The following is a 23768-nucleotide window of genomic DNA, read 5'->3' as shown; positions in this document are numbered from 1 at the left end:
TTGCACATCGGCCAATAATACGGAGGGTAGTGGTGGTTTACCTACTTGCTGGCAAATTCCTACAAGGCACCCCGCACTCCTCCCCCATTTTCTCCGTCTTTTCTTCACGTGGATGATGGGGATTTGAGACTTGTCTCGATAAAGCAGGATATCCTTCGAATCGGAAATCTTTGTTCAGTTCGAGGTGAGTAATCGCTGTTCTGATGTCCAGAAGCTATTTTCGGTCAAAGGAGACAGTAGCAGCACCATTATGCACAAAATGAGTTACAAAACTAATAAAATAGCACAGTTGGTAAGGAGCCCGTAAAACGGCAGCCATCCCCTCCGGTGCCTTTATAGGTGAAACGAGAGAGAGACTCAACGAATACAGCAAAGAGCTACTGTTGTGTGTAAGTTCTTGTTTAAGTTGTTATACAGTGCTATCAACACTTTTATAAGCCATAAAATGCTCATTCTTTCTATTTCCACTCAGCACTACAACAAGCACTGCAGCAGTAATGAATGAGTAGGAATGTGTTTCGATAGGCTTGTGTTGTTATAAATAGCAGCTTGGGTCTTTTTTTAATATCAAGGAATATTTCACTTTCTCTGTTCATAGGAGTAACGACATGAATTAATGCGGTGCGACTCAAGTTTCACCAACAGCTGGAAGACGATGTCCTTTTTGGTTAGTCTGCTGCTCTCTCCCTTGCTGAGACTGACCATCAGATGCAGGCATCGTTAGCCCAGTAAAATAAAAAGCAAATTATTTCAATGTATGCTACCTCAGCTCTACCTCACAACTAATGCAGCAACGGATCTATTACTAGTGTGATCACATAGCCTACCTCAAAAATGTTTTTAAAATGGCCTGAACAACGATGCATTGGCAGGGCAATTCAAGCAAAGCCAATATGCGGTAATAATGTATTGTACCTACAGCTTACTGCACAAACCTAATTACTACAGTACAGTTGTTAATTGGCTAATGTTGCATAGGCTTACGTTCTTAGTCATGTTAAAAAAAAATATCTGAGCGGCTTGCATTTTGACTCAGAAAGTGATCTTGACTCAAGAGTTCAAGAGTTTTCCCTGTTGACAATATCAACACTTCCCTTTACTGTGGCAAATATTGTGAATCAACATAATACTAGACACTTTCAGTGCAACATACCGAAAGAAAACTAACTATGCAAGAGATTTTGTTGTAGGCAGAACTCATCGGAGTAGGATTCTATTGCATTGACATGCACGAATCAGCCCGTACTCTAAACAGACCAATGCGGAATAAGCAGAGCTGCAGTAGGCATATACCAAATAGACCATTGCCATATATGCATCTGTGCCATTTTCATTGAACTGGACTGTGTTTACAGCATGAGCAGTCGTGAGTAGATGTGCTTGTTTTGAGATCGAAGCGAGAGCTGCATGAAGCCACGTGTACATTTCGTTCATATCCTTTGCTAGTTCGTGAGTTATTAGTCAAGTTATAAATAATTTGTTGTCAGCAATAGAGGAGTGATTGCCTCTTTCAAGAGCACAAAACGTTTACATTTCTAGACATCTTTGAAAAGCGAGTCATGTAAAGAGCTTTATTTTGTCTTAAAGGGGAAGCATTGTATTTTGAGACAGGCTTGAATAATCTAAGTAGCCAATAGGCAGAGGGTAGCATAATTTGTCTGATTCGCTGTAATAATGGTTTGGGAATAATAATTGATTCAATTTTGTAAAGTGGTTTCTTGCATCAAACAACACAACAATATTTTCAGTCACCTCCTTGTCTGAGTGGATAAACAGGTTAATGTGAAGCTCTGCATGTTTTTGTCAAAAGTCTCATGTTGGCCTCATTGAACACCACATTGACTGCTACTGTAGGTTGAATGATAGAATAGCTATTTCCATGTTAGAATGTTATGGGATGCATTTTCTCCATTGTGTTTGATGGTAGACCACTCTGGTTAGCCTACATTAGGATCAAATAGCCACAGTAGCCTACTTGGCCACTGTTAAAACAGCAACTTAAAGCAGATACTGCTTCTGTGTTCAAGGTAAATGTGCGCTGGAAGTTGCACAGAATTTTCTGAACGTTCAAGCTTGCGCTCAGCAGATCTGAAATTTGCTCAGTGGCCAACATTTTTGAGGGAACGTGGCATAGGAGTAACAACATGAATTGGTGCATGAGGCAGAAATAATGCAGTGTGACTTGAGTTTCGCCATCAGCTGGAAGACTGTCCTCTTTTCTTAGAGGAGAGAAGGAGGGCATAGGTACTGGGAGTTGGATGAGAGGCTAGCCTCACCACTGTTCCGTCCCTCCCCTCAGACTGACCATCAGATGCAGGTCATCAGTTCAGTTTTAAAAAATAAAGTAATACAACTAATTACCCATTGCCCGTGTGATCATATACCAATAAATAAAATATATATATATTTCAAAATGCAGGGCAATTCAAGCGTAGACAATATGCAGTGATAATGTATTGGGCCTCATTGCTGCATAACTGTTTTAATTGGTTAATGTTGCATTGGCTTACGTTTTTTTAAATTCATGCACACTTTAGAATGGGTTGACTGTAGTAAGTCCTGTTGAAACATAATCTTCTGTAGTTGGATGCACTTTTCAGAAATTGCTCTGCCATTTCCTGGTTGCTAAAATTCTATTTGTTTGCTTTATTTCAGTTTACAGTGCATTCGGGAAGTTTTCAGACATTTTGATACGTTACAGCCTTATTCCAAAATGTATTAAATAAATACAAATCTTCAGCTATCGACACACAATACCCCAGAATAGCACAGCGAAAACAGGTTTTTAGAAATGTTTGCAAATGTATTAAAAATAAAAACAGAAATACCTTATTTACATAAGTATTCAGACCCTTTGCTATGAGACTCGAAATTGAGCTCAGTTGCATCATGTTTGATCATCCTTGAGATGTTTCTACAACATGATTGGAGTCCACCTGTGGTATATTAAATTGATTAAACATGATTTGGAAAGGCACACACCTGTCTATATAAGGTCCCACAGTTAACTGGGAATGTCAGAGCAAAAACCAAGCCGTGAGATCAAAGGATTTGTCCTTCGAGCTCTGAGACAGGATTGTGTCGAGGCACAGATCTAGGGAAAGGGGACCAATTTTTTTCCGCAGCATTGAAGGTCCCCAAGAACACAGTGGCCTCCGTCATTCTTAAATTGAAGAAGTTTGGAACCACCAAGACTCTTCCTAGAGCTGGCCGCCCGGCCTAACTGAGCGATCGGGGGAGAAGGGCCTTGGTCAGGGAGGTGACCAAGAACCCGATGGTCACTCTGACAGACCTCTAAAGTTCCTCTGTGGAGATGGGAGCAACTTCCAGAAGGACAACTATCTCTGCATCACTCCACCAATCAGGCCTTTATGGTAGAGTGGCCAGACCGGAAGCCACTCCTCAGTAAGAGGCACATGACAGCCTGCTTGGACTTTGCCAAAAGGCAACTAAAGGACTCAACAAACAATATTCTCTGGTCTGATGAAACCAAGATTGAACTCTTTGGCCTGAATGCGAAGCGTCACATTTGGAGGAAACCTGGCACCATCTCTATGGTGAAGCATGGTGGTGGCAGCATCATCCTGTGGTAATGTTTTTCAGCGGCAGGGATTGGCGGACTAGTCAGGATCGAGGGAAAGATGAACGGAGCAAAGTATTGAGATACTTGATGAAAACCTGCTCTGGAGTGCTCAGGACCTCAGACTGGAGACAGCGACCCTAAGCACACAGCCGATACAATACATGGAGTGGCTTCGGGACAAGCCTCTGAATGTCCTTGAGTGGCCCAGCCAGAGCCTGGACTTGAACCCGATTGAACATCAGAGAGACATGAAAATAGCTGTGCAGCAATGCTCTCCATTCAACATGACAGAGCTTGAGAGGATCTGTAGAGAAGAACGGGAGAAACTCCCCAAATACAGGTGTGCCAAGTTTGTAGAGTCATACCCAAGAAGAGTCAATGCTGTAATAACTGCCAAAGGTGCTTCAACAAACTACTGAGTAAAGGGTCTGAATACTTATGTAAATTTGATGTTTTAAAAAAAAAAAGGAATTAGCAAACAATGTATTTTATTTTATCCCCAATTTCATGGTATTCTATTGGTAGTTACTGTCGTGTCCCATCACTGCAGCTCCCGTACGGACTTGGGAGAGGCAAAGTTATAAAGCCGTGCATCCTCCGAAACACAACCCAACCAGGCCGCACTGCTTCTTGACACAATGCCCACTTAACCCGGAAGCCAGCCGCACCAATGTATTGGCAGAAACACCATACTACTGCCGATTGTGTCAGCAAGCATTGTGCCCGGCCCACCAAAGGAGTCGCTAGAGCACGTTGGGACAAGAACATCCTTGCCGGGCACAATGTTGGGACAGCTGTCACGCCCTGGTCTTAGTATTTTGTGTTTTCTTTATTATTTCGGTCAGGCCAGGGTGTGACATGGGTTTATTATGTGGTGTGTTTTGTCTTGGGGTTTTAGTAGGTATTGGGATTGTGGCTTAGTAGGGTTATCTAGAAAAGTCTATGGTTGCCTGAAGTGGTTCTCAATCAGAGGCAGGTGATTATCGTTGTCTCTGATTGGGAACCATATTTAGGCAGCCATATTCTTTGAGTGTTTCGTGGGTGATTGTTCCTGTCTCTGTTTGCACCAGATAGGCTGTATAGGTTTTCACGTTATGTTTGTTGTTTTTGTATTGTTTGTTTTTTCATCGTCATTAAACATGTATCAAGAATACCACGCTGCATTTTGGTCCGACTCTCCTTCACCACAAGAAAACCGTAACAACAGCATCATCCCCTGGGACGTTGGGACAAGAACATCAATCCCAAACCCTCCTCTAACCCGGACGACGCTGGGCCAATTGTGCACCTCCCTATCGGTCTCCCAGTTACGGCGGGCTGCCTGGACTTGATCCAGGATCGAACCAGGATCTCTAGTGGCACAGCAGACCACTGCGACACTCGGGAGGCCATTAGCAAACATTTCTAAAAACTTGTTTTTGCTTTGTCATTATGGGGCATTGTGTGTAGATTGATGAGGTGGAAAAAAAACTATTTCATCCATTTTAGAATAAAGCTGTAACATAACAAAATATTAAATAAGTCAAGGGGTCTAAATACTTTCCGAAAGCACTGTATGTGACAAAACAAGCAGGTATAGTGTAGATAATCAATCTTAACTGTTGTGAAATATCTTTTCCATAACCAAAAATATTGTAATTTTAGCTGTTTCAAGCTGGTGTACAAAAACGAAAGTAAAAGACACAAAAACTAAACTTAAAAACAGGAAGCATAGGAATAGCGCAAATGGAACAGATCTCCTCTTCTTAGACTTGCTTTCAATGAGAATGACAGATCGATAACACACATTCCTATGTGAATTTGGTCAGGTCGCCCGAAACACCGCACATATTGCAGCTTTAAATTTGGAGCTAATTGCCACGTTTTCCTTCACACGCTATTTACTCCTGCAGTATGGGCTGTTCATCATCCAAATGGATAACACCTAGAGGCAGTCTTCTTAGCTGCATATGATGAAGTCATATATTCACTTCATATCATCACTTTAAACTCTTATTATTCATATCCTTTGAGCATGAAAAGAGACCAGTGTGTTTATAAAATTAATATATGGATATTTCCATAGTCCCTGTAAGACATCTGTTGATGTCTCCATACTGTGGTGTTGCCTTGAAGACAAAGCACATCCTAATATGCCGAAGTGACAAGCCTCAGCTGTCAATATGTCACATTTCAAATGCAGCACGTCAAAAAGAGCTTTCATTGGCTCAATACATCAATTGGTAGCTTTCAGTATGTGATGTATGCAGAGGATGCAGCTCTACACTTCTGCACATGTGTGCTTGCCCCTGTGTGCGTCTGTGTGGATCAAAAAGGGGCAGGGGGCACGGTCGACCCTTTGGCTCTGCTGAATTCCAGAAAAAATATTTAGAGGCCCCCATTTTGGTGGTGTCGTAGGGCTGTCCCCGACAAAAAAAAAGCTTAGTAGACCAAAAGTCATGTTCTTTCACGTCTATGTTTCCATATATAGACACACCCTTGTTTTAATAAAATCAACTATATATAGAATCAACTATAAATGCATTACGCATCCAGTTTAATGAATTAAGACAGATGACTCAAGAGAGCACCAGAAGTAAAAAATCTTATCCTGACCCAACTATTCTCCTCCCTCTCCTGCTGAATTTCGCATATTCTGCCATTACGCTCTTGAAGATGCCGGTAATAGGCTACATGATGGTTCGGCAACCTTTCTCATGTGGAATGTCAATTTATTTTACCGATCTGCGTGACAGTTTTCATATGTACATTTGTGAAACAGTTTCATTTAATTTATAATAACATTCATCTCAAAATCATTGTAATGTGGTTAATCAAAATTCAATACAAATCTAAATGAAAATGTAACTTCTATTGCCAACTATGTAAAAAAATTGCCTACATAAAGCCAACAAATAGAAACATTGTAGCCTGCAGGTGGAAAATATCCTGATAAAAATAAATATCCCAGAAATCACATTGGCTACACATGGCCTGTCTTCAACGGCCCTAAGCTCACGCTAGCGAATTTCCAACATTTATATAAAATATTCTGGGCAGTTTCCCGCGCCAGTGAGCTCGAGACACAGCTGTAGGCTATTTGCGCAACAGATAAGCAGTGATTGACTTGGGCAGGAGCTTACCGGACCTGAGTACCGCCACCTCTAATGTTCTACTGCTTGAGCTCCTGTTCCTCTTATAGAAAATTAGCTCAAAATGATTGTGGAGTTCCTGCACCTAAATATAAACAGTAGCAGCACCCAAAATGAGTTCCAGAACATATTTCAGTCCAAGTAAAGCAATCAGGTAGGCCTATTTTATGACGTTTCCACTGGATCAGAGCATGACATTTTTTCCCTTTCACGCTGTGGTTATCGAAAGGGAGAGCTGGTGCGTTAAACCAATCAGAAATACTATCAGATCCCCAAATGGGCACATTTATATGCCTACATTTAGGCACAGGCCAGGTAGCCTATAGGATGTGCACACATAGAAGTAGTCCTAACTGTTACGCACGCCTCTATGAAGAGGGAATGCAACACCCTGCTACAACTAAACTCTCCGTGAAGTGAAAGAGGTATGGACTGTAGGTGCGAGTAAGGATGACAATGTGGTACCGTTTACAAGGACTTTATTCCTTTACACGGTAATATGGGGAAAAGGGGTTGGACGGAACCAAAGCAAAGAAAGTAAATCTCAAAGCCCCCCCTCTCCTATCTTACCTGCCTACCCACTACTTACCCAATTTAGCACCACCTGGTGCCCTAACCAAAATACAGGGGGTGGTCCGCCCAGGTCTTAACTATTGTGCCTAGACAATGAATATACTACGGGTATATGTATGCCCGCGGGCCTCTTGCCTAAGCACTCCCTAGGTGCCTTCCCCTTCCCCCCTGGGAACAAATGAAACAGGATATTAAACAATTTCACAAACAAACTAAGAAACAAAGGACATCAAATAAGCTCTATCTGAGCAACAAACTCACAAAACATACCAACTTCCCAGCAATGAACTCCCATCAAAATCAACCTCTAGCAAAATCTCTCTGCAATGACCTCCCAGCAAATCTCTTTTCTGAACAGGACACTGGCTTTTATATAGCTTCAGAATTAATGTGTAACTGGAGACAGCTGCGTCTTGATGAGGGGGCGGGGTCAGCTCTCCAATTAGCCATGGAGTCGACCAATCAGCTGCTTGAGGGATTTCAGGAAGCCATTTCCTGAAATAAACAAATACACAAACTACAACACATAAACTGGGGAACGTAACACTAACTCAACATTTCAACATTGACAGGAGCGCTGCAAACAGAAGACAATGACTAACTTGACTTAACTCGTAAACGTAATGAAATAAACTGTGGGTCCACTACGACAATGATAACGTGAAGACTGGAATAATAATATTGAATGCATTAACAGAAATGACCGTAACCATACTAACAAACTTTTGAAAAAAAATTATGGGAATTAATGGTAAATGTACTACTGGTTACATATGTAATGGGGAATTGATATACTCTAACAATCAAATGCAAACAATTCACACAATGAAGTTCCCAGCTAGCAACGAGGAAGCAGCCCTCTTCCGGGGGCGGAACTGATTGAATCGGGTGTCGGGCTCAAAATGAATGACTGCCCAGAATCGGCCCAAGTACTTCTACTGGAATTCAGCCAACTTTGCCTGCATCTTACCAGAATCCCCCCAGAAGCGGGCGATGCAAATTTAAATAAATGTATATTAAATTAACCCATTTAGTCATTTTAAATATTACTATTATACATACAAATTATACCCATCCACAAAAGAAAATTTGTCTCGGAGGAAACACCATACACCTGGTGACCGTGTCAGGGTGCATGCGCCTATCCTGCCACAGGATTCACAACAGCATGATGGGACAAGGACATCCCAGCCGGCCAAACCCTCCCCTAACTCGGGACGACAATGGGCCAATTGTGCGTCGCCTCATGGGTCTCCCGGTCGCAGCCGGCACAGGTCTTGAACCAGCATCTGTAGAAACGCAGTTTGCACTCAAACCCTCCCCTAACTCGGACGACACTGGTCCAATTGTGCGTTGCCTCATGGGTTTCCCGGTCGCGGCCGGCACGCTTCTTGAACCTGCATCTGTAGAAACAGAGTTTGCACTGTTCCATCCACAAGGTTTTTAATGCTTATCAATTGCCTTCCACAAAGAAGCAAAATATTAAATACTACACAGGTTTCTTAAAGAATTTCATTTACATGTTAATTGTATTTTATGATCACAGTAACAATGAGTAAAATAAATCATGGGTAAATAAATAATGAAATGTCAATTATATAAAGCAGCCCGTGTAATCATCTGCCAGAGAGTAGCCCCAATCAGCCCGAGCCACAAGTAATACAGTGGGTTACTGGCACCCCTGACTGGCAAAGCACAAAAAATACTTTAAAAAAGTATAAACAATATAATTATGGAGATAAACTCAAAATACCAACATGTGAGAAATACTGTACTTTATTCGTGTTTTGGCCCAGATCCACTGTGATAGCTGGGTTATGAAACAATGAATGTGGACAAATTGGTGGGAGAGAGCTCATTTTGGAGAGAGAAGTGTATTGGTCATCTGGGCGCATGGTCAATCAGTCGTCTGCATTGGCCATGCAGCATTTACAATGATATATTTTAAATAAAATTGGGATTGTTGACGTTAGGTCAAAATCCCTAACCGAAAAACTGTTTTTATCCCCCTTACAAAATTTAAATCACAGTGCAGTTATCATAAAACTACCACTAACAGGTCTCGATCATCATCATCATGAAGGGAAAGACCATTTTTGTTGCTACTTTATTAACTGGAGCTGTAATGCACAAGGGAGAGAGAAGCAAAGCAGCAGCTCAAGCAGGGAGTAGGGGAGTGGCTTTGAGTCTGATGAGTGACAAGTACTTATGATTTTTTGGGGGGTATCTGTACTTTACTATTCATATTTTGGGTAACTTTTTACTTTGATGTCACTACATTACTGAAGAAAATAATGAACTTTTTACTCCATACATTTTACCTGACACACAAAAGTACTAGTTACAAAGTACTTTTCGATTGCTTAGCAGGACAGGAAAATGGTCCAATTTAGCACTTATTGAGAGAACATCCCTGGTCAACAACAAGCTACACGCCCCACTCCTGTGACAAGCAAAAGCAACAGTAGCATAAATTAAACAATTGTTTTTCTCTCTCCGCGGGAAGCACGATGTAGACCATCTGCATTGTAAATTCACATGGAACTTTATTAATTTTTCTTATTGTTTTAACAGAACTCACCCCTCACTTTTTCTATGGTGTCCTCTCCCTCCCCAGGTGTCTGATGGGAGTCTGGCGGTGCTGTCGGTCAGCCGCAAGGACAGAGGGGCATACACCTGCCGAGCCTACAGCATCCAGGGGGAGGTGGTTCACACCACACGCTTGCTTGTCCAAGGTAGCCCTGCCACAACTCAACATCTGTATGAGTGCATGTGTATATGTGTACATGTGTGCAGCAGTAGAGTTGTGTGTCTTTGTGTTCGTTTTCTGCAAGGTGAATGTTTTAATAGGCAGGTGTACATACAGTTGAAGTCGAACGTTTACGTACACTTAGGTTGGAGTCATTGAACACTCGTTGTTCAAACACACATTTCTTGTTAACAAACTATAGTTTTGGCAAGCCGGTTAGGACATCTACTTTGTGCATGACACAAGTAATTTTTTCAACAATTGTTTACTGACAGATTATTTCACTTCTAATCCACTGTATCACAATTCCAGTGGGGCAGAAGTTTACATACACTAAGTTGACTGTGCCTTTAAACAGCTTGGAAAATTCCAGAAAAGTATGTCATGGCTATAGATGCTTTTGATAGGCTAATTGACATCATAAGAGTCAATTGGAGGTGCACATGTGGATGTATTTCAAGGCCTTCAAACTCAGTGCCTCTTTGCTTGACATCATGGGAAAATCCAAATAAATTGTAGACCTCCACAAGTCTGGTTCATCCTTGGGAGCAATTTCCAGATGCCTGAAGGTACCACGTTCATCTGTAGAAACAATAGTATGCAAGTATTAACACCATGAGCCGTCATACCGCTCAGGAAGAGATGTGTTCTGTCTCCTAGAGATGAACGTACTTTGGTGTGAAAAGTGTAAATCAATCCCAGAACAACAGCAAAGGACCTTGTGAAGATGCTGGAGGAAACAGGTATAAAAGTATCTATATCCACAGTAAAACGAGTCCTATATCGACAGAACCTGAAAGGCCACTCAGCAAGGAAGAAGCCACTGCTTCATAACCGTCATCAAAAAGCCAGACTATGGTTTGCAACTGCACATAGGGACAAAGATCATACTTTTTGGAGAAATGTCCTCTGGTCTGTTGAAACAAAAATAGAACTGTTTGGCCATAATGACCATCGTTATGTTTGGAGGAAAAAGGGGGAGTCTTGCAATCCCGAAGAACACCATCCTCACTGTGAAGCACGGGGGTAGCAGCATCATGTTGTGGGGGTGCTTTGCTGCAGGAGGGACTGGTGCACTTCACCAAATAGATGGCATCATGAGGATGGAAAATTATGTGGCTATATTGAAGCAATCTCAAGACATCAGTCAGGAAGTTAAAACCTGTTCGCAAATGGGTCTTCCAAATGGACAATGACCCCAAGCATACTTCCAAATTTGTGGCAAAATGGCTTAAGGACCACAAAGTCAAGGTATTGGAGTGGCCAACACAGTGGCTAACACAAAGCCCTGACCTCAATTGCATAGACAATTTGTGGGCAGAACTGAAAAAGCATGTGTGAGCAAGGAGGCCTACAAACCTGAATTGGGCCAAAATTCACCCAACTTATTGTGGGAAGCTTGTGGAAGGCTACCCTAAATGTTTGACCCAGTTAAACAATTTAAAGACAATGCTACCAAATACTAATTGAGTGTATGTAAACTTCTGACCCACTGGGAATGTGATTAAATAAATAAAAGCTGAAATAAATCATTCTCTCTACTATTATTCTGACATTTCACATTCCCTAAAATAAAACGGTGATCCTAACTGACCTCGGATTAAATGTCAGGAATTGTGAAAAGTTTAAATGTATTTGGCTAAGATGTTTGTAAACTTCCGACTTCAACTATATGTGTATGTGTGTGTGTGTGTGTGTGTGTGTGTGTGCCTATGAGGTCTATGACTATAGAAAAATATTCCAGCAATAATTGACAGACATGCCAGATCCAAAAACGTCCCTTTATCCATACTGTCTAGTCTGGCCCCTTTGGTGTTGGTAGATCTAATGGAGCCGGGTAGGTGGAAGCAACCGGGTGGAAGCTCACCTTGATGTATTAGAAGGCTCGATGGAGTCATCACTAAAGATGGAATTCATTTTCCTTTCTGTCACGGCAAATACTGAGTGCAGACCTTCCTAATTTTTCTGTTCATGATAGATTGAGCCATCACCATATTGCCTTGCACTTATCCAGTCCTTTCAGATCTATCAGGAAACACCACGGGAGTCGACGCTAGCTAGAGTATGGACTAAGTGTTGTTTGAGAGAGAGCGAGGATTGTTTTGATTTCCAGTTTTTAAGTATATGTTTTTTCAAGACGATTGACGATAAAAGTACCATCTAGTCCATTGGGTATCTCACTGCACCCTCATATACCATGTCTTGAAATAGGCAGACAGATGGATTCAAAATAAGTTTACATTGTAATACTTCTGACAGACTTTAACTCCACCCATAACTTTTGGACTTCATAGCATTCCCACATGTATTATTGAGTAATTTATAGTTTTACACTTAAGCCATGACTTGCCCATTGTGCTGTGGAATTTGTGAATTTTGTCTTAATAAATTCTATATATTAGTTTATGCTGGATTAAGTGTACATTTTCATTAACTGTCATTTTGTTAATGATGTACCAACATTTCCTCCATCTTGTGCCAACATCAGTTATTTTTAAGTCTTGGTTCCAGTAGTTGATATTTTTTCTAAGAGATTGTCAGTTGGATAGGCTTTCTTGCAGGTTTTGTATATCTTACCTATCATATGAACATCCTTTTCTGTCTCACAGAAAATTCCCTCAAGGTTGTTCTGATGTCCAAAATATTTCAAATCTAAATTTAGTGATATGTTTCTTTTAAGTTACATGTATTTGAAAATATCTACATTGGTCAGTCTAAAATGGCTTTTTATTTATGTAATGGACAGTGGTGTAAAGTGATTAAGTAAAAAATACTTTAAGGTACTACTTAAATCGTTTTGGGGGGTATCTGTACTTTACAGTACTATTCATATTTTTGACAACTTTTTTTCACAACACCCAAAAGTACTTGTTACGTTTTGAAGGCTTAGCAGGACAGGAGAATGGAAAATCACACACTTATCAGGAGAACATGCATGGTCAAACCTACAGCCTCTGATCTGGCGGACTCACTAAGCACAAATGCTTCATTTGTGAAGGATGTCTGAGTGTTGGAGTGTGCCCCTGGATATCTGTAAATTAAAAAATACTTGCAATTACATTTACTTTTGGTACTTAAGTATATTTAAAACCAAACACTTTTAGACTTTTACTCAAGTAGTATTTTACTGGGTGACTTTCACTTTTACTTTAGTCATTTTCTATTAAGTTATCTTTACTTTTACTCAAGTATGACAATTGGATACTTTTTCCACTTGTCATAGAAATACATTTATTTCCTGTTGCCAAGTCATTTACGGTTTCCATGCCTTTAGTTTTCCATGTGACCAATTTATCGGTGGATTCTGAAAATCTATCCAAAGATTGTTCCCTATGGTTTTCAGGGAGTGATCTTGGTTCTTGTAGAATATGTTTAATTTTGTTCCATATTGTTATAGTGTTCTTAACTATGAAGTTGTTAATGTTCTTAGCTTTGACAACCATTGTTTCCATGTGGACCTTAGTCGGTTTCTCTGTTGGTGCGTGTTTAAAAAGTGGTGGCTTTTGATTGGCAGATGACGCTGGGGGTAAGGATTATGGTAATTCAGTGTCCCTGTTGGTAAGCCACTGAATCCGATCGTCACTAGATCAACTAAGTAAATCTGCAGCGGGCAATGTTTCCAGCTGTGCCAATGCTACACACGCGCTCACATGGACACACACACACTGGGTTTCCAGATAAGAACTCTCCTACTGTTAGAGGCTCAGGCCCTGGGCTCTGGATCAGAACTACCATACTGCCAGTCAATATCACCAAGCTGGCTAAAGGAGAGGGATGGACTCTGTGGGTGTGCTTGTGTGGCTTCTGTTATGCGATCAGCTCAAAATTGTGTGTGCGCATATGCTAAATGATTAAAATGCGTGTGTGTATATGTGTGCACGTTATGACGTGTTTACGAGGATTTCCCACCATTGGCATTTGATTTGGATTTGATTTGGTGCAGACAGATTTAAATGAGCTGATACGACTGATGAAATGTCATAGACTAAAAAAGAGCAAGATTGCCCATCTTTCCTTCTCACCACTATTGCACCAAAGCTCACTTAAACCACTTCCCAACCGCTTAAACATGTTAACATACATGCATCCTTACCTGTAGGTACGTACCCCATTTATTCCTCATAATGACATAGAGCACATCTCTCTCCCTATACTTAGTCATGTCCATGAAACATTATCCTATTATTATCCCAGACATCAAAGTTCCCGGAACGTTTCTATGACACATTATCATGCCTGATTCACAGACAAAAGCGTTCCCAGAATGTTCCTGTTGGGCTAACAGTGGAGCGGCAGTCTCCTCCTCTCATTGCAGGGGATGGCAGGCAACAGTTAAGCACATTAGGCTGTGGAGAAGAACTGGAGGGACATGAAAAGAATAGGAAATGAAGACTGAGGCATACATTTATCTGCACTTATGCAATCCACAGACCCAGACTTGCACTTTTTTTTTTTACTTTGCGTCGTTGTGCATTTAAAAAACAATGTTTTTCTTCTGGACTGGCACTGTAATCGTGATGGGTGGTGTCGCTTCCGTCTCATCTGTTTTGTCTATTTACATGTTTTTTTTTCATATTTCAAGGATGAAATGCATGGAGACTATCCGAATGGATGATGTAACTAATTGGAGGGGCCGCAATGTTTGCTCCCTCTACAGACGGCTATATTTGTCCCCTAATACAGGACTAGTAAAGACCCAGTGCACTACTTTTAGGAAAAACTCATTATTTCCAAAAATATATATATTTTTTATATATTATTTTTTAATTAAGATTTTCAGGAGGTACTGCAGAACCCTCAGCACCCCTACTATGCTGGTATCCATGGAGACCAAGGTTGCAACTGCCAGCCAGCCGAATGGAGAGCCTAGCAGCTAGTTTGCCCTCTTGATAGAAGTAGCTGACGGGCAATGACAACAAATACCAGCTGCCAAGCGGGCATAACAACAAAAGGTCCATATTCGGCGGGGTAGGAAGCAAGAATGTATTTGTCACATGCACCGAATCTTACAGTAAATTGCTTACAAGCCCTTAACCAACGATGCAGTTTTAAGAAAATACCAACAAAAAAGTAAGGGATAAGAATAACAAATAATTAAAAGCAGCAGTAAATAACAATAGCAGGGCTATGGGTACCGGTACAGTCGATGCGCGGGGGCACTGGTGTCGAGGTAATATGTCCATGTCGGTAGAGTTATTAAAGTGACTGCATAGATGATAACAGAGAGTAGCAGCAGCATAGAAAGGGGGGCAATGCAAGTAGTCTGGGTTGCCATTTGATTAGCTGTTCAGGAGTCTTAAGGCTTGAGGGTAGAAGCTGTTTAAAAGCCTCTCGGACAATGTTTTTTAATTTTTTATTGTTGAACCACACCAGACAAATTCCCTCACGGGAAAATAAAGACGGGTGGTCAGTCAACCCTACCGGGAGAGCTACTGTGGGTAAGTAATAGATATTGTGGTTTCACAATAAAATAAAACTGCAAGAGCATTCATTAGTGTGCAGGTATTCTTCATTAGTTTAGTTTTGATACTGTAGGTCTGGAAGTGCGTACACTGCTTTAGCGCTACTGTGTGTACAGGCTTTTGCTCCTGCACTGCTCTAAAACCTGATTCTGTTGGTCAGCTGCTCCTCGGGACCTTAATTAGCTGAATCATGTGTGTCAACATGATCTCTGCTACACCTGCCTTAATGAACTCCTTGCATGGTGGTGGAGGTGTGTGAGACTCTATCAGTGTGTATCACCATTGTGTGCGCGCATGTCCATTGTGTGTGTGTGTTCACTATGTGTATACTTTCCTCATGGCCCCTGCACCATGGGCAGGGTAATCCTTCCTCATCTACAGCCTGTGTGCCATTATGATGTGACGTGGTCAGGTCGGAAGTTGTGATATCTGTGGAAAGCCTCTTTCTGTCTCTCTCTCTCACTCACACTGACCCACTCCCCCTGTTGTCATCTTATGTCATAACGTGCCCCAGTTTAACAGAGATTGCGATAGCATTAGCTAGTGTTGCACGGTATACCAAAGCTTCTGTACTTTTTCGATAATAGTACATGAAAAACTGTTTGTTTCTAATATTTTTGTTACTGTCTGAACTTCTGTCCAATATGTCTCACGTTTTATACTGATTGAGGATCAAGTATGTCTATCTACTCAATCGATGGCCCCTTTATTCGCTGAGCGCAACGTGCATACTTCGTGCCTGCCTTCACTCATTGCTAGAGCTTGCTCCCCACTCATGGTGCACAGATGTTAACACATTGGAATAATGCAACACGACATGTAGAACGGTTGAAACTGTTAATTACTCTTTACAAAACAGTGTCCATACAGGCTAGAACACTTTACAATGTAAGATGATACCGATAGCTTCCAGCTTTGTAAGCTAACTTTCCTTGCTAGCTAACAGCTGAACGTCAATACACAAAATCGTCACCACTTAATTCTCCCTCGAACTGACGGTGTATGCATGTGCCTCGTTAATTACATGGGTCTGGGTCTTAAAGAGACAGCGCACACTTCTATTAAGTAAGAGATTGCTACTTCTCTTCTCTGTTCATCAGTACAATAAAATAAGTCCCAAAAGGAAGGGAAAGATTTTTTTTGTAATCTGTAGCCCCATGAAATCAGCCTACACAACCTCAACTCAATGGATGCACACACTCCTATTGAATATGTATTCACCTGTATTGTGAATAGACCAAGGTTACATATTGATTAACCCACTTTATCAATAGAGATTTACCATTCAAATAAATTACCATTATGTTGTTACGTAGTTATATTCGTAAAACAAAGTCTTATTGATTGTATGATTGTATAATTTATGTATGACCACCCTGCATACCACTGCTGGCTTGCTACTGAAGCTAAGCAGGGTTGGTCCTTGTCAGTACCTGGATGGGAGACCAGATGCTGCTGGAAGTGGTGTTGGAGGGCCAGTAGGAGGCACTCTTTCCTCTGGTCTAAAAATATCCCACTGCCCTGTGTAGGGTGCTGTCTTTCGGATGGGATGTTAAACGGGTGTCCTGACTAAATTCCCAATCTGGCCCTCAAAGCATCACGGTCACCTAATAATACCCAGTTTACAATTGGCTCATTCATCCCCCTCCTCTCCCCTGTAACTATTCACCAGGTCGTTGCTGTAAATGAGAACGTGTTCTCAGTCAACTTACCTGGTAAATTAACGGATTAATAAAAATACATGGTTGTCTCTGAAAAATGGATGATATTGAACTCAAAAGATGCCCAACGATTGAACAGAGCAGTAGCTTAGTTTATCTGTCTGAATCAAGTGCCATTCTGTGACTTTAGCTAATACGTTGTTTACTTTTGCCGTGGTCTTGCTTTGGTTTCGAGTATTGTGATGGTATCATGATACTAAACCTGGTATCGGTATTGAAGTCGAAATTCTGCTATCTTGACAACACTAGCTAGCATGTCACCTTATTTCTGCTGAATAAGAAATTGCCCATTATGTTAATTGGAAAACTTTGAAAATGTGTTCATAATTTAAATTTGAAAGTGAAGGTTTTCATTCAAGCCTGCGTTGTTTTCCACCTCACACTTTTGCATGTACTTCCGATGTAGTCTACTTATATTCTGTCAATTCTTTTCTCATATCTTCTCCTATTAAAATCAAATCAAGTCAATGTGTTTGAGTACATGCAAATAAAGTGAATGTAAGTAATTGCCTTTTTTTGTGCTTTCTGTTCTCCCAGGGCCACCGTTCATTGTGTCCCCTCCCCAGAACCTGACGGTGAACATATCCCAAGACGCCAAGCTGGACTGCCTAGCTGAGGCCTACCCCGGCAACCTCACATACACCTGGTTCTGGGAGGATGACAACGTCTTCTTCAAGAAGTAAAGTTATGATCGGGTTCATTACTGTTCCATCCCCCATCCCCCACCACCCCACACACTGTACAACGCTGGCCACATTGAATAAGCTCCCAGGCAGCATTTGGCTCGCGTGGCTGTAGTTTGAGACCCCTGCTATACATAGTCTGAGTTTTATGATGCATTGTTGCTATGAAATGTGTTATCATAATATATTCTGTACCATCCCGCCACTTTCATAATTGTTTGTAATGTGGACTATTTTGGGGCATTTTGTCTAATGTAGAATATATTGAGGAGATTATGTCAGGGATATAATGTGTGTGTGTGCTTGTGTGCATGCGCGCATCCATGCATGTGTTTAGCGTGCATGCGTGAACCTCAGGGCACAGGGTCTTGAACAAGAGCCTGTAATCTGATTGGGCCCATCACTGTCTGACCATATTCAAGTGATGTGTGTGTTTTTACATTTTTTACCTTTATTTAACCAGGAAGGGCTCATTGATATTTGAAGTCTCTTTTACAAGAGCGTCCTGGCCAAGATAGGCAGCACCTAGTCTTTACACAATTACAGACAGACAAAATGAAAAACTACAGGTAATCTAGTAAAAAACGACAGAATTCACAAGAGTATAACAAAATCATTAAACAGCCAATTGAAAACATTCACAGGTCAGAGAATCGGCCTCAAAATCCTTCATCAATGATTTAAAAACATAAATCGGGACAAGTTCTTCCAGTGTGTGTGTGTGTTCCACTAAAAAGGTCTTCTAGAATAGGCACATCTCCTGCTATAGGCCATGACATCTTCATTGTCTATCACAAAGTGCTTCAGACAAAGAAAATGTAGTTGACAGTTTATTTTAAACATGTTCCATAGCTAGCACAACAAGGAACAGCAGCAACCATTCATGGACTGAGTTCAAAACTCTATAAGGATATGTCAAAATGTGTTGTTGTCATGTCAATGTGGACATCCTAGCTTACATTTATGGGTCCATGTATACATTAGTGTGTTTGGTCATCTAAGTCCTACTTGTGCATGCACGCAGTGACATTTGAGAGACATTGAAGTACTCTGAAATAAAATCCTGCCCCAACTCACATACACAATAAATATGGAATGCGCAACGCATTCAAGTTCTCTCATTTGAGACCCTTACACAGAGAAGGTGTTACGAGTTCTTGGGTTACCCGCGTTATTGTTCTTTTCTTCCTCCTCACATGAAGTGATGATGCAGTGGCATAACACCAGCAGTGCCTGAAATAGTGTCTAACAGAGAAGCTTAAATGCAAGGGAAGCTAGCCATCAATACTTGATAATGCTGTTTCCCCTACATGCCCCTTGCTCAATGTGTCTTCTCTCTAGGACAGAAAGCTAGAAGTAATAGTCTTCAATAGTGCATACACTGGAACACTTTCATTCAGTTTCTTCAGATCCACCATGCTTAGGGGATGGGCCCAGACGCTTAGCAAAAATATATCCACAGGAAAAGAGCACACAGAATATAAAAGGTAAATGCTTAGAATTTTCATTTATTTAGAGCCAGCACATAAACACCCAATGTTTCGACTAGGTAATTTGTTTTGCCCCACATCAGAGATCAATTCCTGGGTGGGGTGTCCCCTTACAGCCTAAGTCCTGGTACCCCCTGATGTAGTAGGTAGGGAATGAGGATGGGGGGGGTGTTAGGGAGAAGAGAGGTGTTGAAAAATATTGAAAGAGAGGCAGGTAAAGAGGTACATGCACAGTGTAGCTTATGTAAGCAAAGCAGGGAATGGGGGGAGAATGTCAGAGGGAAACTAGTTAGACTGAAGTGGAGGGAGGTCGGGAAGGAGTAGAGATGGGACGAGAAACCGAAAATGACTGACATTAGCATTCCCTTCCTCTTACCAAAGCATTTTGCTTACCTCTGTCATTTTCTGTGATTTTGCTATACAATGTTTCTGTAGATTGTGGGCTGCTGACTCTCACTCTCTCTTCCAAATGGGCACGTGGAGGAGGGAGAGCTGCATTCTGAGAAGCACAAGCATATGACCGTTGCTCAAAATGCTATTGCGTGAAAAAAACTTTTTTTTTAAAGCAACTACTGTTGTTTTAGTGACAGAGAGGAGAGTCAAAGCTTTCTGTGAGTATGTCATGTATTTCTCATGTTCAATGCACCACTTTACAACCGGAGTAGGCTGTGGTTAGTATGGTTTTGAGCTTAGCGGAGCGCATTTGCAGTGAATAGGCCTATAGTTTATCAAGTAGCCTAGGCCTAGTGTTGGAAAGTTTTTGTAGGACATTAGCCTACATTTACTGATTAATCAATTTGCCTACATGGCTATCTAACAACACTATCATATTTAGAGTTAGCAACATAGCTTAGTGTTTTGAGTTCTCACTTCCTCAGGTGGTGAATAATATAACCTATAGACCATTATGCGCAAAGATGTGTGCAAATTCTCTGAAGAGCCAAAAATAAATCTGTTCATTCTGCATCTATTTTGACAGGTTGCCTACCAAAATATCAATCAAGCATTTCCTGGATATGTTTGATGAAATAGCTTACTTTTTGAATCGTAGGCTACCATCTCAGTTGTTTTACTTGGCACTGGAAAAAGATTGTCTAGAGCCCTGCCCGAAAATGTAAAGTAACTTTCAGCTCTAGCACCTCGCAGAAAAAAGGTATTTCACGTAATTTAGCGCTGATTTATCGTTATCGCAGAAGAATAGGTCAATTTATCTGTCTATATCGTCCAGCTCTAGGAAGGAGGTAGAGCGACACGAGAGAAGGAAAATAGAGAAAATAAGAGAGTCAGTCAGGGAAGGTGGAAGAAGATTGGGCGGCGTCACCATAATGTAGACAGAAATACAGTGAGCAGATAAAGATAGCGATAGAAAGAGGTAGAACAACATACTGGCTCTACGTACTAACACACACACATCACACACACACTCATACACAGTGCCTTCAGAAAGTATTCACACCCCTTGACTTGTTCTACATTTTAGAGGTGGCTTACACACAATACCCCATAATATTGTTTTTAGACATTTTTACAAATTAATGAAAAGCTGAAATGTCTTGACTCAATAATAATTCAATCCCTTTGTTATTGCAAGCCTAAATAAGTTCAGGAATAAACATTTGCCCTCTTGATACTAGCCATCCCGGATCCGGGATCGTGAATACAGCCTCAAGCTCATTACCATAACGCAACGTTAACTATTCATGAAAATCGCAAATGAAATGAAATTAATATGCTAGCTCTCAAGCTTAGCCTTTTGTTAACAACACTGTCATCTCAGATTTTCAAAATATGCTTCTCAACCATAGCAAAACAAGCATTTGTGTAACAGTATTGATAGCTAGCGTAGCTAGCGTAGCATTTAGCGTTAGCATCAGCAGGCAACATTTTCACAAAAACCAGAAAAACATTCAAATAAATAATTTACCTTTGAAGAACTTCAGATGTTTTCAATGAGGAGACTCTCAGTTAGATAGCAAATGTACAGTTTTTTCTGAAAGATTATTTGTTTAGGAGAAATCGCTCCGTTTGGTGCGTCACATTTGGCTACCAAAAAAAAACGAAAATTCAGTCATCAAAACGTCAATTTTTTTTCCAAATTAACTCCCTAATATAATATCGACTGAAACATGGTAAACGTTGTTTAGAATCAATCCTCAAGGTGTTTTTCACATATCTCTTCGATGATATATCGTTCGTGGAAGTGTGCGTTCTCCTCTGAATCTCAATGGAAAATGCCTCCAGTTGAAGATTACATACCAATTTAGACAAAGGACACCGGGCGGACCCCTGGCAAATGTAGTCTCTTATGGCCAATCTTCCAATGATATGCCTACAAATACGTCACAATGCTGCAGACACCTTGGAGAAACGATAGAAAGGGCAGGCTCATTCCCGGCGCATTCACAGCCATATAAGGAGACAATTGAAAACAGAGCCTCAAAAATTCTGCCCATTTCCTGGTTGAAGTTTCATCTTGGTTTCGCCTGTAGCATGAGTTCTGTGGCACTCACAGATAATATCTTTGCAGTTTTGGAAACGTTAGAGTGTTTTCTTTCCAAAGCTGCCAATTATATGCATAGTCGAGCATCTTTTCGTGACAAAATATTGCGCTTAAAACGGGCACGTTTTTTTATCCAATAATGAAATACTGCCCCTAGAGTCTCTCATGTCCTATAATAACTAGCATGCAATAATAGTGTTTAACACGATTTTTTAATGACTACATCTCTGGAGCCCACAAATATAATTATCTGTAAGGTCCCTCAGTCGAGCAGTGAATTTCAAACACAGATTCAACCACAAAGTCCCGGGAGGTTTTCCAATGCCTCTCAAAGAAGAGCACCTATTGCTAGATGGGTAAAAAAAGAAGCAGACATTGAATATCCCTTTGAGCATGGAGAAGTTATTAATTACACTTTGGATTGTGTATCAATACACCCAGTCACTACAAAGATACAGGCATCCTTCCTAACTCAGTTGCCGGAAAGGAAGGAAACCGCTCAGCGATTTCACCATGAGGCCAATGGTGAATTTAAAAAGTTACAGAGTTTAATGCCTGTGATAGGAGAAAACGGAGGATGGAACAACAACATTGTAGTTACTCCACAATACTAACCTAAATGACAGAATGAAAGAAGGAAGCCGGTACAGAATAACAAATATTCCAAAACATGAACATGAATTCCAAAACATGAATCCAAAACAAGAAATACTGAGAAAAATGTGGCAAAGCAATTCACTTTATATCCTAAATACAAAGTGTTATGTTTGGGGCAAATTCAATACAACACACTATCCATATTTTCAAGCATAGTGGTGGCTGTATCATGTTATTGGTATGCTTGTAATCGTCAAGGATGTTTTTTAAACGTAATGGCGCTAAGCACAGGCAAAGTCCTAGAGAAAAACCTGGTTGTCTGCTTTCCATCAGACACTGGGAATGATGAATTCACCTTTCAGCAGGACAATAACCTAAAACACATATACACTGGAGTTGCTTACCAATAGGACATTGAATGTTCCTGAGTGGTTCTAGTTTTGAAATAAAATCGGCGGCAAGACTTGAAAATGGCTGTCTAGCAATGATTAACAACCATCTTGACAGAGCTTGAAAATTTTAAACAAATCCAGTCGTGCAAAGCTCTTAGAGACTTACCCAGAAAAACTCACAGCTGTAATCGCTGCCAACAATGATTATAACATGTATTGAATCGGATGTGATTTGCAAGTGTCTAAAAACATGTTTTCACTTTCATTATGGGATATTGTGTGTAGATAAGTGAGATTTCTTTGTAATCCATTTTGAGTTCAGGCTGTAACACAACAAAATGTGGACTACGTCAATGGTTATGAATCCTTTCTGAAGGAACTGTACGTTTATGCCACACACGCATCACAACTGCTGCTACCAGACTCTTATTTGCTATTGCTAATACTGCACAATTTAAACACATGCCCTTCCAATCCCACCTTCCCTGATACATGTGTAAATATTGGAATATATATTGTGCCTTCCTGTATTCTACTGATGCTAAAATGTTTATTCAATTCTATTTACTTTATGTTTTCGTATTCTTATCTTTTATCATTTCTTATTGTTGTTGCATTGTCGAGAAGGAACCTGCAAGTAAGCATTTAGTTGGACAGTTTATACCACGTGTATCCTGTACATATGATACGGCTAATAACACTTGAAACTTGATAGAAGACCCCCCTAACCACCACCACCTATTGTCCCTAGAGACAGGAATATCTAGTGACACAGTGCTTGTGTCATTCCACGCTCCACTAGCTGTGAATATGGGCCACCCACTGAGCCCCCAGCCATCCTACGTCCACTCATGCGTGGCCTGTACACTCTATAGAACAAAATAGGA

General features: G+C 40.8%; 1 protein-coding gene across 1 annotated transcript in view; it reads left to right on the top strand.

The window, feature by feature from the left end:
• Positions 1-23768, top strand: part of LOC112257986 (protein turtle homolog B-like) — a 177934-nt gene that overhangs the window by 96992 nt on the left and 57174 nt on the right. Inside the window, exons 5-6 of the mRNA XM_024432005.2 lie at positions 9905-10022; positions 17757-17898. Coding sequence (XP_024287773.1) covers positions 9905-10022; positions 17757-17898 — 260 coding nt within the window. The remainder of the gene's footprint in view (positions 1-9904; positions 10023-17756; positions 17899-23768) is intronic.

The sequence above is a fragment of the Oncorhynchus tshawytscha genome, linkage group LG09 (genome assembly GCF_018296145.1).
Source record: "Oncorhynchus tshawytscha isolate Ot180627B linkage group LG09, Otsh_v2.0, whole genome shotgun sequence".
Classification (NCBI taxonomy): domain Eukaryota; kingdom Metazoa; phylum Chordata; class Actinopteri; order Salmoniformes; family Salmonidae; genus Oncorhynchus; species Oncorhynchus tshawytscha.
Note: the sequence above shows the minus strand (reverse complement) of the source record. Positions and strands in the feature narration are given on the sequence as shown.